The sequence below is a fragment of the Parus major genome, chromosome 6 (assembly GCF_001522545.3).
Source record: "Parus major isolate Abel chromosome 6, Parus_major1.1, whole genome shotgun sequence".
Classification (NCBI taxonomy): domain Eukaryota; kingdom Metazoa; phylum Chordata; class Aves; order Passeriformes; family Paridae; genus Parus; species Parus major.
In genome coordinates this window covers 11315707-11338066 of record NC_031775.1, presented here as the reverse complement: position 1 = coordinate 11338066, position 22360 = coordinate 11315707, and the positions used below count along the sequence as shown (strand labels likewise).

General features: G+C 37.8%; 1 protein-coding gene across 3 annotated transcripts in view; it reads left to right on the top strand.

The window, feature by feature from the left end:
- SEC24C (SEC24 homolog C, COPII coat complex component) overlaps nt 1-22360 on the top strand; it is a 38189-nt gene that overhangs the window by 11274 nt on the left and 4555 nt on the right. For 2 of the 3 annotated variants that reach the window (XM_015633522.2, XM_015633519.2), the window contains 17 exons: nt 2010-2151; nt 2993-3171; nt 4632-4874; nt 6195-6325; nt 7515-7583; nt 9255-9366; nt 10185-10312; nt 12869-13007; nt 14939-15054; nt 16320-16444; nt 16701-16892; nt 17914-18007; nt 19409-19525; nt 20003-20173; nt 20560-20656; nt 20925-21070; nt 21457-21595. In XM_015633522.2, coding sequence (XP_015489008.1) covers nt 2010-2151; nt 2993-3171; nt 4632-4874; nt 6195-6325; nt 7515-7583; nt 9255-9366; nt 10185-10312; nt 12869-13007; nt 14939-15054; nt 16320-16444; nt 16701-16892; nt 17914-18007; nt 19409-19525; nt 20003-20173; nt 20560-20656; nt 20925-21070; nt 21457-21595 — 2340 coding nt within the window. The remainder of the gene's footprint in view (nt 1-2009; nt 2152-2992; nt 3172-4631; nt 4875-6194; nt 6326-7514; nt 7584-9254; nt 9367-10184; nt 10313-12868; nt 13008-14938; nt 15055-16319; nt 16445-16700; nt 16893-17913; nt 18008-19408; nt 19526-20002; nt 20174-20559; nt 20657-20924; nt 21071-21456; nt 21596-22360) is intronic. The other variant, XM_015633520.2, reaches the window with a different exon arrangement.

Below are 22360 nucleotides of genomic sequence, written 5' to 3'. Positions count from 1 at the left end.
ACTCATGAGATTTGTGTAGCTTGTGCTTTTGTTTAAGGGAAAAAACAAGTTTTTAACTTTCTTAGCTATGCTTAGAATCCAAGTATGTCTTAGGAATAATTATTTTTCCAAAAGTGACTTGAAGAAGGAAATATCTTTTATCTTCTGTGACTTGAAGAAGGAAATATCTTTTCACAACTAGCAATCAAAATGTAAGAATTATAAATACTGCAAGAAACCATATTGTACTTTTCCTTTTTTTGAACTAGTGGTATTTTGGAAGAGCTATTTCTGGAGGTGTTGATTTGTTTAGAAGATTAGGGTGTCAGAAGACAACCGTATAGGCTCAGAGCTTTGAGGAAAATCATAGGCATTTTCCATTTTGCTGTAAGCTACCTCCATTGTGAGATCTGTATGAGTAAGAATATTGCAAAGATGTTGAATAATGAATCTTAGGGTAATAAACCACTAGATACCTATGCCTGTTCTAGTAATTTCTTTTTCAGTGACTGTTTGAGCAGTCTGTAGTAGAGATGACTGAAGTATATTTGTGATGAGATCTACAAAAAAATTACTTACAAAGCTTTTTCTGAAGTAAGCACATATTTATCAAATGGTATGCCTGTTAAATTTGGGGGTGAAGGAATTTAACTTAATAAAAAAACTAGGTAGGGTCCCTCCAGAAATTTGATTAAATATGCCTTCAAAGACAAATTATAAGAAGGCCAAACAGTTTACATGTACTTTCAAGGGAAAGACATTTGAAAATAGATGTGTGGTATCACAAAAGAAATTAAAAAGAAATAACATACAAATAGTAAGAGATCAGGAAATGCTTAGCCAGAGGAGCAGTAAGATGAAGGTGCTGTGACAGTAATTTAGAAAAGACAAGATTAATGAGATGAAAGTATATAAAAATAATAAATGTCTCTAGGAGTAATTAAATCCTGTTTCAAAATGAAGAACAGGAGAAGTTTAGTAATAAAGAAGGAAACGCAAGAAATCATCAGTTATTCATACAAGGTCTAGTTAATTCCTTCCTTGACTTTACATCCCCAGGTTTGCTAAGAATTGGATGTAGCGGATGTAATATGTGAGTTGAAACCTCATGCTTTAGGGTATAAATCATACTGTAGAATTGAGAAATGGCTCCCCTTATTTCCTATTTTGTAATGATTCCTCACAAGAAGGTTTCAGGATCCCTTTGAAACTTGCCATGCCAGTCACTGTCAGAGTAACACAACAGTTTGTATGTGTGGGCCTGGTCTCATGGGGCAGTTTTAGTCATCTGTACTTAATGATACCCCATACATGAAATAGGTTCCCTTGTGGTTAACAGGCATGGTCATACAGTTGTTCTAATTACCAGCACTGTTAATATAGTATTATTAAAAGAGAAGTTTATATTCTCTTTTTTGGAAGTAAAAACTGCAGTTGATCTATTGGTATTGTATCCAACATTTTGTGGTCTGTGGAAGGACTGGTTTATGAGGCAAATATATTTGGGCTGTGACCGAACCAGCTCAGTCTGAAAGATGGGGAGTATTTGTGTTAGCCTCTAAGCTTGAGAGGCTGGAAGGAACAGTCTGTGGTGGCCCCCATTATGTTATATATAAGTGCAGTAAGTCATGTAGTTTTTGAAAATGGAATCTGCTTGCATAGCCTGCTTACCTTTGAGGTAGGGAAAAGTGACCTGTAATAAACATTAGATTCCACTGAATGCTCTTGGTTTAGATAAAAATAATTGGACTTTGAGGGGAAAGGATTCAGTACCATACTAACAAGATAATTTGCTTTTCTTCATAAAAGAATAAGTTGTCTTTTGAAGACCTTCCACAGAACATATTTTCTGCTTGATCTGTGTGGAGATGGTAACTAGTGACACTTGCTAAAAATATTTGTGCATAAATTATTTGTTGCTCATGGAGTATTGTTATAACAATTCTGCACATGAATTTTTCATGGTAGTTGGTTCAAGCCCTTGTTTTTATAATTTGTGATATTTTATTTTTTTTCCCTTATGTTTATAGGTTCATTAAGAGCCCCGCCAACATCTGGAGCTCCCCCTCCAGCCTCTGGAGCATCTCATCCTTCTGGCCACTTGGCATACAGTCAGTTTGAACATGGAGATGTGCAGAATGGAATTCCAGCCTCAGCAGCTCCAATGCAGAGGTGCATACAAGAAGAGTGAATTGTAACAAAATCTCACCTTGGTAGACTTGTGCTAGGTCTAGGCTTTTTAGATTTAAATCAAACTAAGTACTTCAGGGATTTTTGGTGGATATTTATTTTTTTCATTGCTTTGTTATTGTTTTGGAGCAACGTTTTGCCACAGGAGTATTTGTTAGACAGTGAGTATATCTGGACATGAAAAACTTGTGAAAGCATGTGAGCAGATGTCAGTGACTGATGAAAACCTCTTCTCATCCTAACACATTCTTTGTGGTGTTCATTTTCCCCCCAAAAATTTAGTCGCATCCACACAACTGTAGTATTTGTTCCTTGGCAGTGTGAAATGATCTCTGGAGCATGTGGCAGTCTTTACTGAATAATTTCTTAGTATTGATTCTGGGCCCTCTTCTGTCCCTTATGGATCCCTGAGTTACTGTCATTTATGGTTCTTCAACATCTTTTCCAGAAAGATACTGCCATTACCTCTGTGGTGAAAGTGGCAATAGTCCTGGAGAATTCTAATGTTTTGAGTGGCAGAAGATTCTTATATAGCTGTGCAGGCCTTATTGTTGCTCACCCTATAGACACTGTGCAGCATTTCTGATTTGCTGCAATAACTAAAATGGAATTAACAAAAATATAGAATTTGTATTTTAAGAGGTAATAGATTTTTTTTTTTTGTTTGGTGAAAGGCATTATTTTGCAAAACTAGCTACAGTGTTTCATGTAAATGTCTGAGACCCAGATAGTGTTTATGTGCTAGAACAATTTTAAAAGGCACAGAGAATTGTAACTTCTTCTATAATGAGGAATCAGTTCAGTTTGTCATCTTCCCTCTCAGGCCACCTGCTTCTCAGCCATTTCTGCCAGGCTCAGCACCCACGCCTGTCAGCCAGATATCTACGTTCCAGCAATATGGGCCCCCCCCAGCCAGCGTGCAGCAGCTCAGGAATCACATGGCAGGGATGACAATTGGCAGTACTGCAGCCTCTGCTCCTCCCCCAGCTGGACTGGGCTATGGTAAGGTTTCTTGGCTACAGATGTATGCTACTGATTTTCATTTTTGCTAGTAATTTCATAAGAGTTTTTCTTTTCAGTGATTCATTACCATATGGTTGTGGGAATTCTCTGGATGTTGTCAACTGCCATAGTAAACAGTAGTTTTCTAAACTAATAAGGTCATAATTGGGGAAAACAGAACTGAGAGTATTGTAGGGGATAGTGCTGGCACTGCTGGGCATGAATAACGAAGGAGAGTAACATCATTGGTCCTTGACTAGGTGAATCTTGTGAAACACAGAAGAGTCTACCCCTAAGTCATCTGTTGGAGAGTCTACATTTCTTGCCACTGTTGTGCAGAAGCCCAGTCAAAAAAAAAAAAAAAAAAAGAGAAAGAAAGGAAGTAGGGTCTTGTAAATGTAAATCACAAAGGGCTGAAAATACTCTGAATGACTGTGTGTAGGGTTCTGCTGAAAGTCAAGAAGACACTTGCTTAAACAGAAGAAACAGAATTAACAGTATAAACTGAATTTAGATGCTTTGTTCTATGGTGTCAGGTCTAAAGTCTAATTTCTATAGATCAGAGGACTTTTTAAAGTGAAAGACTAGACGTTAAATTCAAGACTAGAATTTTGTTTTTGTGATGTGTAAGCTGATCTGATTATTTAAAAATTGTTTTGCTAAAATAGTTTTTAACAAGAGTAAGACAGATTTTATAGAAAAATTAGGAGCAGGTAGGGGATACAGATTTCCTTGGCATTTTGGCAGCATGTTTGCCAAAAATTATTCTGAGAAATAGTATAGGGCTACATACAGATGGTGCTAGTTTCATGCTATTAAAACCACAAAGCTCAAAACCATTCTTGATCTACAAGCTCCAACTGGGTGTGGAGTTTAAGACAGAAACTTAGTTCAAGAAATCTGTGGATAGATTTGTGGTGGTTCATGTTTTACATATTCCTGGCTTTGCCCTTTTTTTTCTGGCCCTGAATCCTGAAATGTATTTTGATTATGTAAAATAAGCAGCTCAGACTTTGAGAGAGAAGGCAGTGAAAGAACTATCAAGTTTCAGATCCCCTGAAGGAATTTCAGCTCTGATCAATCTAGGAGAATGGTCACTTAATATTTGTCTCTGCTAGTACTGGTAAGTTCATCTGAATTTGAGAGAGTGATAGATTTACTTGATTGATCTGGAACGAATGGGTTTTTCTTACATCTTAATTGTCTTGAGGATAGAAGAAAATTATGTTGTATCTTTTTTTTTTTACTGGGTCCCCCAACATTGGTTCCCCCAGTCTCAGGAAGCTTTAGTGCAACAGGATCTGGTCTCTACACACCTTACAGTGCGAGCCAAGGACCCCCTCCTACCAGTGTGGCTCAGGGTCTTCCTTCGGCACAGCCTCTGTTTCCTGGTCAGACAATATCAAGTCAGCGCCTACCTACTCAAGTTCCTGGTTTTACCCCACCTCCTCCTTCTGCAGGGGTTGGACCTTCCTCTTACCCTCCTACCACGGGTGCTCCAAGGCCACCTGCCATGCCAGGCCCACCACTGCCTGGGCAGACAGTTGCTGGACCACCACCATCATCCCAGCCTAATCATGTATCCTCACCACCACCTCCATCAAGTATGGCAGGGCTGCACCCTGGGCCTCCCATGAGTGGTCTTCATGGACCACCTCCTCCCACTCATCCTCCTCAGCCAGGATACCAAATGCAGCAGAATGGTGAGTATTCTTAATACAGGAATTTTAAGTTAAATATTTTTGGTATGCTGCAAACTGAGAACTGGATTTTGTGTTGTCACTTGTGGGCTCCTGGCTGCACATTAAGACTTCCCTCTTGTTTCTCTGTGCTCATATCTGAGATAATATCATATGTCATTCTAAGATATTTTATAATACAGGTTTTAATCAGATTAATATAAGTAAAGAAATTTTAGCTTACTTGGCCAAAAATGTGTTTAGCAATTAGTGCCATAATACTACCAGAATTTGTGATTGGCATTTTATTATGGACTCTAATTTGATGTCTGCAGCCTCACCTGTCCAAAAATAGACATTGGAAGTAAAGGCCTTCTTTTATATTTTTTAAATTTGTGGCCACTGTGCATATGCAATATGTATGAAAGGAGTTGTTAAACATTGAAAAAGGAGTTATGTTTTCTCCTTTCATTTGCATAAATGTATTTTTCTCCCTTGTAGAAGCTTGCACATCCTTCATTCAAATGTACTTGAAAGTAAGACCAGTTAAGCTTTCTGAATTAACACCAATTTTGGCTGGTTTTTAATCAATAACACTTACAGATAGCTGGGATAAAGTAATCATGTGTGAATGTTAGGACTGAGAATCCCATCCCCCATGCAGCTTTGCACAGCTGGACAGGTAAATTAATTAAAAATATCTGTTCAAATTCCTGTGAACTGTAAAAATATTAATGGGTTAAATCATACTATTAGTCTGTAAGTGACTGGAATTGTCTAAAATAATAATGAAATAGCTTCAGGCAGTTACAAAACAAAAGAAAAAATCACACATTAGCCTATTACTGTAATTTCAAACAAGCCAAAACTGCCCAAGGGAGCTCCTTGCATCTCTTTAATTTGAAGAATTGGGGAAACCAGCTTGCTTGGCTGTTCTGTGTGCACTTTCCATTAGACAGTTCTGCAGGTAAATGTTCATAGTGCATGACCTTAATGTGCATTGTAATCAACAATTGCAAACTCTAAAACTACTTAAAGCAGTGTGCTGCTTTGGGCTGAGGTAGAGCTAACAGAGGTCAGACTGAAAACCTCTGTTTCCTTAAGTCTAGTTTTGAGGACTGTATCTATCAGTTTATTGGATTGTTGATAGAGATGTACCAGTCTAAGCTGAAACACTATGATAAATAGGTTTAACTGTAGTTAATCGAAAAGCATATGACTTTATTTTTCTTGAGAGTTTGTTGGGCTTTTTTTATATAATGGCAGGAAATGTGGCAAGTGCCAAATGAAGAAATGCCTAGTATTAAGCTACTGTTGGAATCTTTATGTTCTTTTCTTGTTAAGGTTCCTTTGGACAGATGAGGGGTCCCCAGCCAAACTATGGAGGAGCCTATCCAGGAGCACCAAATTATGGAAGTCCACCTGGACCTCCTCCTCCACCAAAACGCTTGGATCCAGATTCCATTCCTAGCCCTGTAAGCTTACTTGTTCTTAGCAGTTTCAACTCTTCCATAATGTCTTTGAATAAAACAACTGACAAAGATGGAAGCTGAAAACAGGTTTCTCACTCCAAGGAACATCAGTCTGTTTTCTTGGTTATATTTCTGTCTTCTATCCAGCTTCATGTTTTTGTGATGAATAAGCCCAGAGGCAATATTTTTCTTGGTGACTAAAGAAAGGCACTGCATATTGAAATCACTGCTCTAATTCCTCAGGTCTTTTTCTGTACTGTGTTATCTTTTGAGAATCCTTGAGCACTTTGATTAAACTTGTTTCTCCATTTCTGGATTCTTGCATAATAACTTTCCAAGGTGAACTAATTTCAGGTTTTGAGGTGACAGTCTGTGAGCTGTGTGATCTATGTTTAAAGTATGGTTAGTAGGAGGTGATTGTAGTGCTTTTCCTATAATCTGTTGAAAAGCTGGTTTGTGGTTTTTTGGGTCATGGAGTCACGATGCTACATCAGTCAAATATGGACAGCTTCTGGGACTGTCTTTCAGAGTGGAGGTTCAGAGACATGATAAGCAGTTACATGTAATGATTAGCAACGATGAGTAATATTAAGCCTGGTGATATTATTGCCACTAGTCTACTGTGCTGTTCCTTTCACTGTTCTTGATGCTGTTTCTCTACTTCAGAACTATGAAAATAATGTGGTCTTGAGTTAGATTGGAATTGACATTATTCAGAAGGTACTTCTATTTAAAAAATATTACCTCTTTAGATTTCAGGTTTATGTAAAGTTTACTACTGTATCTTTTTTCATAGTATATAAGTCTTTAATTGCTTGTCTGCCTCTCTTCTCTTCCACTAAATGAAGTCTCAAATGGCTTGTGTCAGTTGCCTTCATGTTAGCATGTTCTTAAAGCATAAATCTTTAGTTTCTAACCAAAATGAGCAGGTGAGCCACTACCTCCATTAGCAAGGTGTTCAAAGCCAAGCCCAATATCCTGGCAAGACTGGTTTTGGGGTCAGTGTGTGCTGCAGAACTGATGTGTCCTGTTGCATGAACCAGAATTTAAATGTATCTAATTCCAGAGCTACAGATTTGGGTAGAGAGAAGTAACACTGTTACTTTTTGGTTTATTATTCTCTTTTCTTTTTTTCTTTTTTTTTTTTCTTCTTTTTTTCTTTTTTGGTGGCACTCTCATTTTTTAAAAAAAGCAACTTAATGAGCTGCCACCCCAGCAGAAACCCAGGCACAGAATAGACCCAGATGCAATTCCTAGTCCAGTAAGTGCTGTATATATGTCAATTGTAGTCTCTGTGTTGGTGACCATCTGTGCATGCCTGAAACCTGAACTTCACCTTGCTAACCCTCCATCATTAATCTTTTACCATTTCCTTGCTGTCTTCTGCTTGCCTTATCAAAATGAGTAACATTACACCACATGAGGTTGTTAAAATCTTCTGTGATGAATGGTGAGGCAATAGAAAGCAGTGTTTCAGAAACAGATCATGAAGAATGTCTCCCCTTCACTTTGTGTGATCTTTAGGATATTGCCTTCATCAGATTCCAGCTGGCATTTTCAGTGTAAGCCAGTAGTATAATTGCTCATACAACATGTGTCTCATGTCAGCATGCACACAGCATGACCTGTTGTAGCCATGTTTTCCACCATGTTTTGATCAGAATCTGATTACTGTTCATGTTGATATACCAGTACTGGGCCAGTGCTCTGAAGTTCTAAAATTGCAGATGAACTGGAGTTTTTTAATGTTAATTCATGATACAAATATTCCAGTATGAGGCATGGGGAGCTATAAACATTCTCTCATTATCTGTGCTCATGCATAACCATTAAATTTTGAATTTGAAAATTTAATGTTTATGTTGGAGAATCTTATCTAAAGAAAGAAAAAAGCAGCTACCTTTTGGATTGAAAGAAAAAAAAAAACTTCTGGGTTTTTGTTACCCTGTGTCACTTCTTCCTCTTGTAGTCAAAGTTCATCATTTAACAGGCACCAGTGGTGAGATCACCAATGTCAGTCACCCTGTAGACTCTTGAAACAGAACTAGATTTATTCTAGAGTAGCCACTGAAGCTATGGGAGGCTCTCTCGTGTCAGCTTGCAGTCTACAGTGAGAAGGTGGAAGTTCTGCCATACAAACTTCTGCATTTCAGAATTTACTCTAGGCAAAGACAGGTGTGTTTGATGGCAAAATAAGAGAAGAATGATTGCTAGCTTTAATTCTTTCATTCAGTCATCACTATGGGAATGTAGTTTGAACTGTGTATAACTACAAAGGTCAGTGAATGTTTTAGTTAAGTAAAACTAATACATTTCCATTATCTTAAGCAAATTAGCAGTTGTAAAGAATTTGATTCATTGACAAGTTATTAAAATTTCACTTTCCACATTCCCAGAATTCAGATCACAAACCCCTGAGCACCACAAAGTAATGAAGACTTCCACCTGAGCTTGCAAGCCATCTGTCTTTAGGCCAGAGTTACAGTGGTTAGAAATAAAGGCATACTATGAAAACAGTGGGACCATAACAGAAAGAAAAAGCCAGGTTACCTATAGGACTTCAGCTTGAAGCTTACAGAAGCTTCTAATTCTTATTTTACTAGAACTGTACAGGGGAATACTGCCAAAAATTCCTTTTTTGATCTGAGTTTGCCTTTTAGGAGTTCAGATCAGATTTTAAAACACAAAATGTGGTACTACTAAGAATACTTAGGGAAAAATACTATTTGCAGCTTGTAATTTATTGTTAGTCATTAAGTACTATTTGAAATCAAACTGAGAGGTGACTGCTTGACAAAATTTACTTGCTCTTCCTATTTGTAGAGATAGTAATGTTTGCCTCAGGTCCCCTTTTCACTGCCTTAGAGACTTTTTATTTTACAGTACTTTGAAACCAAGCCTCCACATAATAACATGGTATTTTCTATCACAGATTCAAGTGATTGAAGATGACAGAAATAACCGTGGGTCAGAACCATTTGTCACTGGAGTGAGAGGGCAGGTCCCACCTCTTGTTACTACAAATTTCTTGGTCAAGGATCAAGGTAAACTATTTTTCTTTTCCTAAAGAAACAAACAAAGCACAAGTCCCAAAGAGTCAGTGACAGCACTGTGTCTTTAAAGGAAACATGTTTTACCAACAGAAGTTTGGTTTTAGGTTCTGTGTTGATTTCATCTCAGTTTAGATTCTCCTGATTCTTTGGTAGCTAGTAACCAGTTTGCAGGTAAAAAATGTTTTCCAAGGCAGATACCTAGGGATCAGCATTAGTGAAGATATCAGAAAGCAGCAAATGAAGCCTCTTCTGTAGAGCTTTATAAAAAAACATTTAAAAACTGAAATCTACTAGCAGCATCATTGGAATTGGACTGGCAACTGTATTTTTTAAAATTAAGAGGGATGTAAATTGGTCTGAGGGCTCTGTAGAGAAAAGATACTTCCTCCTTTTAATTGCTGACACTTTTTTTGAGTTTTAAAGTTCCAGAAGAAACTTCAGAATCTGATTCTAGAATCAAGTATTTTACTCTTCAGCCAAAATTACAAAACAAAACAGTAGAAATGTTTGAGTAAAGTTTTCTCTCTACATTATGTTTTAGTCTGTGAATACATGAAACAGAAATGCCTTTTTATGGGTTTAGGTTGGCAGGGAGTCAAGTTCATTTGTTTTAAGGTCTTTTATTACATGTAGTTAATCATGAAGATGTATTTTATTTGGCATTCAAATTTTCCATAGATTAAAACTGTATATTTAGGTATGCTCTTAGTGTTTGTGGCTTAATGACACAACTTAAGAAACTGTTTCTGTTCTTGAATATAAACTCAATTTGTGCTGAAATTTGTGGGTCTTTTTTGTTTGTTCCCCAGGTAATGCAAGCCCTCGCTACATCAGATGCACATCTTACAATATTCCCTGCACTTCTGACATGGCCAAACAATCCCAAGTTCCCCTGGCTGCTGTCATAAAGCCGCTGGCCACTCTGCCACCGGAGGAGGTGAGAACTGTGCATAGAGTTACATGTGCTGTGTGCACACTTGGCAGGAGAATGCTCTCAGGTGTCAGCATTTAACAGATATGTTTAAAAGGCATTTTTAGGTAATGAAGACCAGGTAAACATCAATTCTCCAACAGGTGTGCAATAGATATCTGTAAAGCAAAATAATGTTGTGTTCAAAACATTTAGTATTTTGACTGCTATGATAATTTCAGCTTTTTTGCAGTAGCTTTCAAGCACTGTGACTAAATGACCAAAATACTGGGATGGTCACAAAGGCATACACTTCCAGCTGATCTCAGATTCTTTCTGCGTCTAAAGTTTTTAAATGGCTGCTAATCACAGGTGTTAAGTCTTTTCTAGAATGCCAGATTGTGCAATTGGATGAGAGTGTATGAAACATCAATGGTTTAGCTGTCTAATATGCATGTACATGCACAGCACTGTGTGGGATGACAGCACAACACTGAGTACTTAGCACTGCTGAGCTGCACTTGCATTTCTGCCCTTTCTCTCTGCAGCACTTACTTCCTTCTAGGTGTCATGTGTGGTTGTTGAGCCTTTTACCCACTTGTGTCTGGTTGCTGAGAACATGAAAGCTCAGAGACTTGAACAGTTTGATGTTTTTTTAAGTAGTCTAAATACTCTGGCTACTGTGTAGTGTTAGCCTGCTTGGAGCATTGGCATGAAGACAAACAGGCTTGTTAAATTTGAATACATAGGTCTGCAGGGTTCTGTGCCCTGTTAAACGTCAGTGTAGCACCTGCTGAGGAAAGCAGTTTCCTCTGGTCTTTTAAGGGTGTTTTTATCCTGTTGCATTTCATTAGGGTTCCTAAACTATGGTTAGAATTTTAAAAACTGTTCCATGATAAAACCAATCTGTGGCTGAAGTTTAAAAGGAACACAATAAGAGAATATGGTCTTACTTGAGAAACTTGGAGGCGTGTGGAGTTACACATTTTCAGAGAAACTTTACAAATAAGAGTTGTTTGGTCTCCTGGTGTGTTTATGGTTTGAACAAACACTTGTGGTGTCTAGAAAAAAAAACACCTAGGATTGGAAAGTTGCCCTAGAGACCAGTCAGCTTCTAGTGTTTGGAACTTCTTCATGGCAAGGGTGAACTGTGGAGGGGCCTTTCCAACAGATGAAGACTCAGCTGTTCAGAGCAACAAGACTGTAAATAGAGCTAAAGCCTTACATACAAGCAATGAAAGGATAAATGTTTCATGAAAATAATATCTTATGCAACTAAAGCATTCAGATAAATTTAGGCTATATAAAAATTTAGCCATAATCCAGCCTGGTTGCCAAATCCAGGACCTTTGCCCGATGTTATGCACTGTTCAGAAAACCAGGCTTGAGGCTTTGGAAAGAAATATCTCTCTCTTCTGTATCTCACTTCTGGGAGTAAGTGGCTAATGACAAGTTACTTATAGTGCTGCCTGTTCCTAGCACCCTTGCAGTTTGTTTACAGGTTACAGAGGAAGAGGCTGAGGAAAAGAAAGCTGTGTAAATTGTCTTGAAGTACAATACCAACATTGCCTGCCAATCAGAAAACTTGAAAATTTGTTTCCTTTGAAGAAGTCAGCCTGGATTATAGGAAATGAGAAATGGCTGCAAAACCATTGTACTGCCATTAAATGATTAGAGGATTTAAATGAAAAAACATAGCACATCTGTAGCATGAAAAGGAAAGTGACTGAAGTATTTGCTCATCTTCTGTTCAGTGAATGTTGTCTCTTAAACATGATCGTAGAGCTAGGGTAACTGAGAGAATTAAGACCTTTACTGGCAGAAAATTTAAAAACAAATAGTTAGATTTTTGAGCTAAGTTCTTAGTTACAAAAGGTGCTTTGTACTATGGATGAATGCAGCTTATAACTTGCATGAGTTCTGTCTCGATCATTTTAGTGTGCTTCCAGCTTGTTCTGATATTGAGAAACTGCAGAAGGTGCCAAGCATCTTGTTGTGGTTTGTGTGTGAAAAGAACATTATAAGTAATAGTTCAAAAATTGTGTCACTATATAACAGTTTCGAGGACTTGCTGTACAGTGGGGTCAAGACAGTAAGAGCTTGTGGTTATAATGTATTTCTGAATGGAGTTCAAAAATAAGTCTTACCAGATGGAATTTTTTAAGGTAGATACTCTATATTCTTGAATATATGGAATGCAATGACTGGCTTTGCTTTTGTCAAAAAGCTTGCTTTTTATGAGGGGAAGAGATAAGAGGTGAAGAGTCACTTTCAGTCTTTTGTGTTCATTTGGGGTACATCTGGTGATGCAATGTGCTTGTGTTCTTCGAGCAAGCTACTGGCTAGGTGGGATAGCCCATTAATAACTAGTCCTTAAAATACTGCTGTGCTAGAGTTTGAATTGAGAAGCACTTAAATATTTGTTCAGGCTTCCCACATCCCCTGCACTCCCTCCCACAGCTGCCAAATGCTAAATCCTATGCCGTGTACAGGAAGATAGAAATGACCACACAATGCAGAGTTTAAAACTTTCTCATCATCATGTGACCTTTCTTTTCATGTTTTTTTCTCTTGCTTCCACAGACCCTTCCTTACTTGGTAGACCATGGAGAATCTGGTCCTGTCCGATGTAATAGGTGCAAAGCTTACATGTGCCCTTTTATGCAATTCATTGAAGGTGGAAGGAGGTTCCAGTGTTGTTTCTGCAGCTGTGTCACTGAGGGTAAGGTTTCTTCTGGAAATCCCTCTCTGGGCTCTTCTGGAAAGGTCTTTGAGCAAGATGCAGGCAAATAAATATTTATCATGTTATGATCATTTATAATTAATACTGTGATTTAGTATGTGTCTAGTCTTGTAAAAAATTATTGGAAGGCATGTTCACTGCTCTGAAATTGTGTTCAAAAAGGTGCTTATGCATAGTAGTATTGTAGCAAATTTTTAATATGAGATATTTGTAGCATAATGCCTGGTGGTTTAAAAGGTATTGCATTTTCTTAGGATATTTCAAAAGTACAGGGTTTTTTAACAGACTGAGGTATAGATTTAGTCTGTAGCATGTGTTAGGATTTTTTTTTCTCACAAAGCCTCTTTTTGTCTCACTAACACTCCTTAGAGATGAGACTGCAGTTAAATCTGCTACAACTGAAAAAGAGTGTTCAGTACAGGCCAGTTGATATTAGTTGCTCTTCTAAATTAGAACAAAACATACTTCCTTTTAAACAGAAGTCACAATGAGCTCCTCATAGCATGACATTTGTAGATTTGTTCTGAAGGCACAGTGGAATGTAAGGTACAACAAACCTTATGGTGTTTTCACTGTTCCATTTGGTAGCACTGATAGCTTTTAATGGACTGTTCTTACCACCTCTGTTATGCTGTACAACTGTTTGCACTAACCAAAATGAGGATTAGAAATGGACAACCTTAAAAAACAATTTTGTCTGGTGATTTTCTGCCTGCATGCACTCCCTGTCCTGCTCAGTCAGCAGCTGTATGAAGGGCTGTACCTGTAACAACTGAGCTGAGGCAGAAAAGGGAGGATGAAATGCTGAGAGACTGCTGATGAAAGCAACAGTGTTGCTTTAACAATGTAGTTGTACCTAAAACTTGAGAACAATTTTTGTTTTCTTTGCAAATACCATCAGGCAATTAGCTTGTATGGGATGTGTACTTGGAGAATAGAGTGGTAGATGCTTGCATATAGTCTTAGTGATATCACTCTGTTGTTTTTTTTTACTTTTGAAATGTGGAATGTTTAGAATAATTTAAATGCGGTGAATAAGGTAATTTCAGGTAATCTCATTTTTATCTCTCCTGGAGCAGTATAGACAGCTATATAGATCTATATAGACAGCTGTAACTAGAATAATTTTTTTTGCCCAAGCAGTTCTGCAGGAGGGGAGTGTCTGTCATGGTAGTTCTTGGGGCACAAGGGAAATACTTCGTTTCTGCAGCTGACTTTTGTAGGCAAAAATTGAGGGTAACTGCCTTTTTATTTTCTGATACCTTGTACCAGCACAAAAGTACTGAGTGCTGGGCATGTGGTTGCATTTCTATTCTTCCTTCTTAATCCACTGTAAGTACTCTGTCTATTCTGATAAAAAGATTATGGGAGTCTCTGCACGCGAGAGTGTCTGGGGGCTTTACTCTAGTGCAGCACAGGAAGGGAAGGAAAAACGAATTTATATGGCATAATAAGGAGCTCAGTATTTTAGTAAGCCTGACTTGAGTCAGTAATGATATTGTAGCCTGTTGTTTGCCTCAAACTCTCTTTTAAGTAACTTGTTACTACTTATATGGGATGGTTATATTTTTCCTTTTGATTAGATCCTTCAGAATAATCCTAAAAGCATATTGTAGTGATGTTTCTGATATGAAATGTAAAATGAGAATGGAAAGGAGGTTCAAGAAGAGTATAACAGTAACTATACTGTGCACTTTCTGGTGCATGAGACAAACTGGAATAAGTTTCTGTTTTTTTGCTTTAATGATAGTCTTAAATTGCATTAATATTTTCAGTACTTGTGTGCTAGCCCAGAGTGCTAGTTCACTTTCCTGCAGTTTTGTTTGAAACAGCTGTTGTCATGTTGGCTCTTGAGTCATAGTGTGTATTATGGGCATATCACTGAGCTTAATGATTTTTTCCTTTCCCAGTGCCACCTCACTACTTCCAACATTTGGATCATACTGGAAAGCGAGTAGATTTCTATGACCGACCTGAGTTATCACTGGGATCCTATGAGTTTCTAGCAACAGTTGACTATTGCAAGGTACAGTAGTACGTTTTTATTGCTTTATTTAGTTTTCTTTTAAGTAAACAGACTATTTTCTTGAAAGTAAGAAAGACATGAGTTGTCTGAGGCTGATTTCTAGCTGGCAGAGGTAATTAAGAGCGCTAATCCAGCCCACTTTATTGTGTGAAATAACATGCTTGTTTGCTTACGTAGAAAACCAGTGGAGGTCCTGATCACACATGACATAATATAATTTAATAGCTGTCTCTGTAATTTTTTTTCTGGAGCTATATAAGCAGCTATAGCTGTGCTTACCTTAGGAACTCTGCAGAAGGAATTCTTTTGCAGTAGTCCTTGGCAGAAAAGGGAATTTGTAGGAGAGGTTCAATGCAAGTACAATAGTAGCTATGCAATGTGCCAGTTGTTCCCTAAGGCAGAACTTACCTATTGAACTTCAATTTCAGATATAGCCATAGTTATTAAAAGCATAAGAATAGTGTGGAAATATATATTTCAAAGCTGTTTTGCTTTTAAATTAAAAATTTAAATAATAATTAGCTTTTAAGGAATAGGGAAAATATGTGCAAGGTAGTTATTAAAGCAGCTTATATTTCTGCTGAAATATTATGCTGAGAAAATAGATGCCTAAATGTTGTGAGTTGATAGTGGTTTCCTTCTAGTGCCTCCGCTTTACTTTGCGTTAAGACAAAAAGTCCAATTATTTTCTAACAGCATAGGAAGAATTTTGAGTCAAACAAGATGCAATTTTCACAGCTGTTGTGAAAGTTTTTCTGTTTTGCTTTTGTTCTGAGTGCTTGTTCGACTTCAGAAAACTATTGACTAAAACAAGTTTTTCATGCCCAAAGAAAGCCTGATTTTTAAGAAGGAAAAGGTTGTAATCCTTGGAGAGGAAAATCTTCTACTTTATATTGATGGAATCACCTACGATAAATCTGGTCAGGTTCCAGAGTCTTGAGAACAGGCAGAAGTCTTCCCTGTCTACTTTTCCAAACTAGCTTAGTCATGTAAATGGGTTATTTAGTTAGAACTGTTCTTCTCTGAACAATGATAAAGTCAGTGTAGTGCATTTAATATGAGTCCATTTCAAACATAGTAAGAGTTGCATGTCTGTTAGTTGGAAAAGGATAGGGGAGTGAGCTGAAGAAACAACTGCTGCTCATGCTTGCAGAGGAACATGGAAGCAACTAAGTTTTGACCAACATTGATTTGTCTGTGTTAGGGGGCTGTTACGTGAGCTGCATTACATGACAAAAGTGTGGTTTCTTCCCTCTCTCCCACAGAATAACAAGTTTCCTAGTCCACCTGCTTTCATTTTTATGATTGATGTGTCTTACAATGCTGTGAAGAGTGGCTTAGTGAGGCTAATATGTGAAGAATTAAAGTCACTCCTAGATTATCTGCCTAGGTAGGTATATTGTGAACTACTGTAGTCAATGCAAATGGGGGATGCTGTTACTTTTTCTTTTTAAAAATGCTAGAAATTTAAAAATTATTTGATAATCCTGTCAAGCTTTTCTTCAGAAAAAGGCCAAGCAGAACATTTTTCTTGATACTCTTCTAGGTGAAAATAAATTTTACTCCTTTCAGTTTTCCCTTAATGTGTTGGTTAGATGTAATGGTTTATCTGTCTTGAATGTTGAAGGCAAATATGTCTCTTCCAGGGAGGGGAACATGGAGGAATCAGCCATTCGAGTAGGCTTTGTCACCTACAACAAAGTGTTACACTTCTATAACGTGAAGAGCTCACTGGCACAGCCACAAATGATGGTGGTCTCAGATGTTGCAGATATGTTTGTGCCACTCCTTGATGGTTTTCTGGTGAATGTGAATGAGTCCAGGACAGTTATTGCCAGGTAATATACAATTTTTTTTTTACAATTTACAGAGTTACAATGTATGTAGTAAAATACTTGTTTGGTAGATTCAAATGCTGTGTGCTTAATTGTCATGTTAAGTCACTCCATGTATTTTAACTTACTATATACTCTTTGAGATTAAGCTGGCACAGTAGGATGGGGAAATTGAAGAGCTAAGGGATGATTTGGCTCATAGTCCAGAAACTGTATATAAGGGGAATTAGTGCAGAAGGACATTTCTGGGGAGAAATGAATAAAAAAACAAACAAAATCCAAGCTGAAAAAAATCCCCACCTAAAATACAGCCACAACAAAACACATCTAGGATGATGCAGAGTGAAAGCTGTAAGAATACAGAATAGCTATTTTTAAGTCAACTGCTCAAATACTTGCAAACCAAGACAACAGGGGTGTCTAGTTTTGGTCTGTGGAGAAAACAGAATAAGAGGGATAGAGAAGGTAAAATCTGAAAAGAAAAAAAGAAGTTTGCAAAGTTTTGGCAAACTATTTACCATGGTACTTGAGCTGTAATTAATCTGTGATGTACAGCTAACTACATTTGGGGAAATAGACCTGGAATTGCATGTTTTTAGAGAAGATTTCCAGCCTGCTTTTTAATGCATTAATCAAGCCTAAATAGAAAACTGTGGGTTAATCTTTGAGTAGTACACAAGATGCTCGGCAGAGGCCAAATATCACTACTAATTCCTAAGAATTTACTTACCTATGTGTGTTGGAATACATTAAAAGAGAAGAAATACAGAAGAGCTGTGGAACTGGCATCAGTTGAGGCTGTAGAGAAGGCACTGAGGATAGGGATGAGAGAAGCCAATGAAGAACGTTACAGCATTTTTTTCACAGATGAGATGCCAAATACTGTAAAAGTTACACATATTTACAGATGTGTTAGGGACTTCTCTTTAATCCTCACTCTTACAAATCATCAACTACAACTGTGTGGCTTTTCTTATTAAATGGGATCCTGAGTTCCTCTTTTTTTTCCCTTGTTCTTTGCTAGTTTGCTGGATCAGATTCCAGAAATGTTTGCAGACACAAGAGAAACAGAAACTGTTTTTGCACCTGTGATTCAAGCAGGGCTGGAGGCGCTGAAGGTCAGTAAATGCATATTTATGATAAATTGTTTTCAGCAAAGTACTCTGAAGTTCATATTCTGCTAACACACACTAATAAGACAATTCTAAAGATTTTGCAAGGTCCTTGTAGTAGATGCACTACATGTAGGGAGTACTTGTCTCATTCTTAAAGTGCATGAACCTTCTGCATGCAGCTATTTATATGTTCTTTACCTAATTATTTTTTAATATTTTTTTTATGCAAGAACATGGCTTACTCTCAGTTATCTGTCTGGGTTTTGCTTCAAACAGTTTATAGAACCTACCTAGGAAAAAAAAGACCCTCCAGCATTTAAAAACAGGTGCTGAAGTCTGTTAAATCTCATGGAGGTGTTCTGTAGTTTGATGTCTTTTTAATCCCATTCTTTGGTAGAATCTTAAATAAAAGGAGAGAGTATCATCTGTTGAAGTTGCCTGCAACAATGTGGTAACCAAGTAAACTTTTCCTAAAGTCCTTCCATTCTAGTACTTCATCCAGACATAACTATGTGCATGGTTTAACTCTGACTTGTATCTACAGCCCTTCCCATGAAGTTTTTCCCAATATCTAATCTAAAGCTCTACTGCTGCAACTTGAAGCCATTTCCTCTTATCCTATCTCATATTGCATGGGAGAAGAAGCTGACTCCCAGCTGACTACAACCTCCTTTCAGGCAGTTGTAGAGACTAAGATCTCCTCTGAGCCTCTCTTTTCTCCAGAGTGGACAACCCAAGTTCCCTCACTCACTCCTCAAGCAAGAATTGTGCTCCAGACTCTTAACCAGCTCCATAGCCCTTCTCTGAACATGCTACGGCATCTCAGTGTCCTTGTAGTGAAGGGCTCAAAACATCAGTGTGTAGCTTCACCAGAGCTGAGTGCAGGAAAAATGGTCTTTAAAAGTCTCTCTTAAGATCAGTTTTCAATACAATTGTTCAATCAATACAGAGTAAAAATTGCTAATTGACTTTCTGCATACTGCATGTGTCAGAGAGGATAACCTATTAAACATTAGCTAGTGTTGGTATGGGGTGCTGATTTAAAATTACTGTTCTTTGGCATTTCTGTGACTTTTTTCTACAAATTCAGTAGCTGCAAATGAGAGAAGACAATGCAACATGTTTGCACAAAACCTTTTGTGTCTGGATCCTGCTTACTGTTCTGTCTCCTTAGAGAGAAAGTCCTTTTCTCCCTGCTGTGGAATTGGCACAAATGCAGTAATTTGTGCTCCTTCCATTGGACACCAGTCCTAACCAAGTGACAGTGAGCCTGCGTGTCTGCTAGAGTCACCCTGACATTAAAAGGGTGATGAGGTTGTTTGAATGTTTGTTCTTGAATCACAGCTTCCCTTACAATTTTTGTAAATGTTTCTAACTTCTGTTATTGCACTCATTTTCTTGCAGGCAGCTGAGTGTGCTGGCAAGCTCTTCATTTTCCACACCTCTCTGCCCATTGCAGAAGCTCCAGGGAAGTTAAAGAACAGGGATGATAGGAAACTGATCAACACAGATAAAGAGAAGGTAATAATGGTTTGCATAATCCTTACATTAGGGTGTATATTATGCTCTTTGTGGAATAAAATAACTGAAACAGCATTGAAAAAAATTCAAGGATAGCACATACTGTAACTGTCCCAGCTAATATCTTTTAACATTCCACTTCTATCTTTGTTCCCAAGCAGGGCTGTGGAGACTTGACATCATAAGGACAGCTCTAGTCTGAGAACAAGAAGAGTTAGCTCTAGATTATCACACAGGGTAAAATACCAAATCTGGGTTAAAGTAAATGTGCTGAGTTTACAATTAAAGCAAAATATGTTGCAATTTTCGTAATAATTAACGGTTCCTCAAAGGCAGAGTCAGGGAGAACTTAGATGATTCTACTTTCCATGAAGAAAGACTTAAAGTATAAAAGAGTATTGACTGGCATTATAAACTGGATCTCACTTTCCTTTTCCTGCACAAACTTCTGATGTCATCTCTGATTTCCTTTCTTAGACTTTATTTCAACCACAGACGAGCTTTTACAACAACTTGGCCAAGGACTGTGTGGCCCAAGGCTGCTGTGTGGATCTATTCCTGTTTCCAAACCAGTATTTGGATGTGGCAACACTGGGTGTGGTACCTTACCAGACCGGAGGCTCCATTTATAAATACGCATATTTCCAGGTAGGAGTGACATTGACTCAGGCTGGTGTCTGATCCAAGTAAGAATTATTGTTTAGCTGAGAGTTCTTTTTTCATAGTGGGAACCATAGTGAAGTAGTACTTGTCTGGAAGTAAATGGCTACTTAAATTTCAAGATAATCAGCAAAATTATTTGGTAGCTTTGTATCTTTATACAAACATCTCTGTTGATAGCAAAACCCAGCAGGAAGACCTAGGCTGTTACCTCTTAGCACAGTATTTTATTAACAGGCCACTAAGCCTGATATCATGGCTAACTTTTAAAGTAAGACTGCAGGAGGTAGTATCTGGTTTTAAATTGCTGTATGGTTTATGAAGCCTGTCTGATTTATGGAAGTGTGAGACTTCAGTTACTGTTTGCCTTCTAGCTGGAGACAGACCAGTACAGGTTCCTGAATGACTTGAGAAGGGATGTCCAGAAAGAAGTGGGATTTGATGCTGTCATGAGAGTGCGCACAAGCACAGGTGGGTGTTAGTGTGGAGGAATCTTAATAAATTGACCACTTCAAGCATGTCTCAGGGAAAGAAAGAAATTTTCCAGACATTTAAAACGCATGGTGACTAGGCTATCACAAAAGTTCTGCTTATGCTTTGGAATTCTAAGAACTTTTATTGAGACTGCAAAGATCCATACTGAAATCTGTCAGGATAACTTGGTGTCAGGGTCAGAAGGGTGGCGGTCTTGGTATCCTGTTGAAAATAGTGGCTCATGTGATGTTTTACTGTCTTTTAGGTATTAGAGCAACTGACTTTTTTGGAGCTTTCTATATGAGCAACACAACTGATGTAGAGATGGCAGGTTTGGACTGTGATAAAACAATCACAGTGGAATTCAAGCATGATGATAAATTGAATGAAGACAGTGGTGCACTGCTTCAGGTGAGGGGGGAGGCTTTGTAGAAGAAATGAGTTGACAGTTGAACTGAATTATTAGACACTTCTTCAAGGAATTGTTTGTTTGTTCTTTCTGCATCTTACTGTACCCTTCCAGCATACTTGCTCTGAGAGTGACCTAGACTGCTTTGAACTACAGTCCTATTTTCTAAGACCAGGTCCCTTAACACAACAGCTAAAATTGCTGCTTGTTACCTTTCATTGATCCTGATTCTTAGCATGTACTTTTAGCTTATCCAAGTCTTTTATGTAGTTACTTTTTTTGTTTATGCATCTGAGTCCTAGCTTCTAATGAAGTATATTCTAACCCTGCCCTTGTCATTGTAGCAGGACCTCATTTCTCTGTCTCCTGGCCTTTTTGTCTCCTGCAGTGTGCTCTGCTGTATACAAGCTGTGCAGGACAGCGACGACTCCGCATTCACAACCTCTCCTTAAACTGCTGCACGCAGCTTGCTGACCTGTATCGGAACTGTGAGACTGACACCCTCATCAATTACTTGGCTAAATATGGTAAGGGTGAATATGGAAACAAGAATTGCAGCCTTTAACTGCTGCTAAAATGGCTGTTTTGTCACCCAATGACACCTGTTTATTCTTCCTGCTTCAAATGTCAGGTGGCAGTTTTGATACTTCAGTCAGTTATGGGAAAGAGCATAAAGCTGTGATGATTGTATTGCTGCTTAGGACGAGAGGTACAGATGGAGGGTGTAGGCTTATTCTTAGGCTTATTCTTCATACAAATTCTTTCCTAAATGTTTTTAGTCACAGTTTGTATTGCCAGCTGTCTGAATTCATCCTTGTATTTATTTTTGGGCTGTTTTAGTTAATTCCTTAACTGTTGCAGTATTTTGCTCTGGCAATGGGAAATGGTGGCCCTTGTTCATATATTACATGTCATACACTTACACACTGTACCCTATTTACCCTTTCTAGCTTGCAGTAAAAGCTTAGAAATCCAACAGAGATTGAGAGTTGTGTATTTTTATTGCCATTAAACTGAAAGAAAGTCCATTTTCAGGGTATTAATGGAAGATGGCAAACTCTGTAAAAGGAGTTTTTATAGAACCCTATATATTTTAAGTACATAGGAGATAGAGAGTTTAAGATTATGTAATAAAATTTAGTACATGAGCTTCTTCAAGTTTTCAATAGAAGTTATATTATCATTTTCCTACAAGTTTGAAGCGGGAAGAATAAAGGTTTCCATAAACAATAGTTGTTTGGATTTCCTTTGTAGAAGTACTATTGGGGTTTTGCTGTTCCTGAGTAATGACA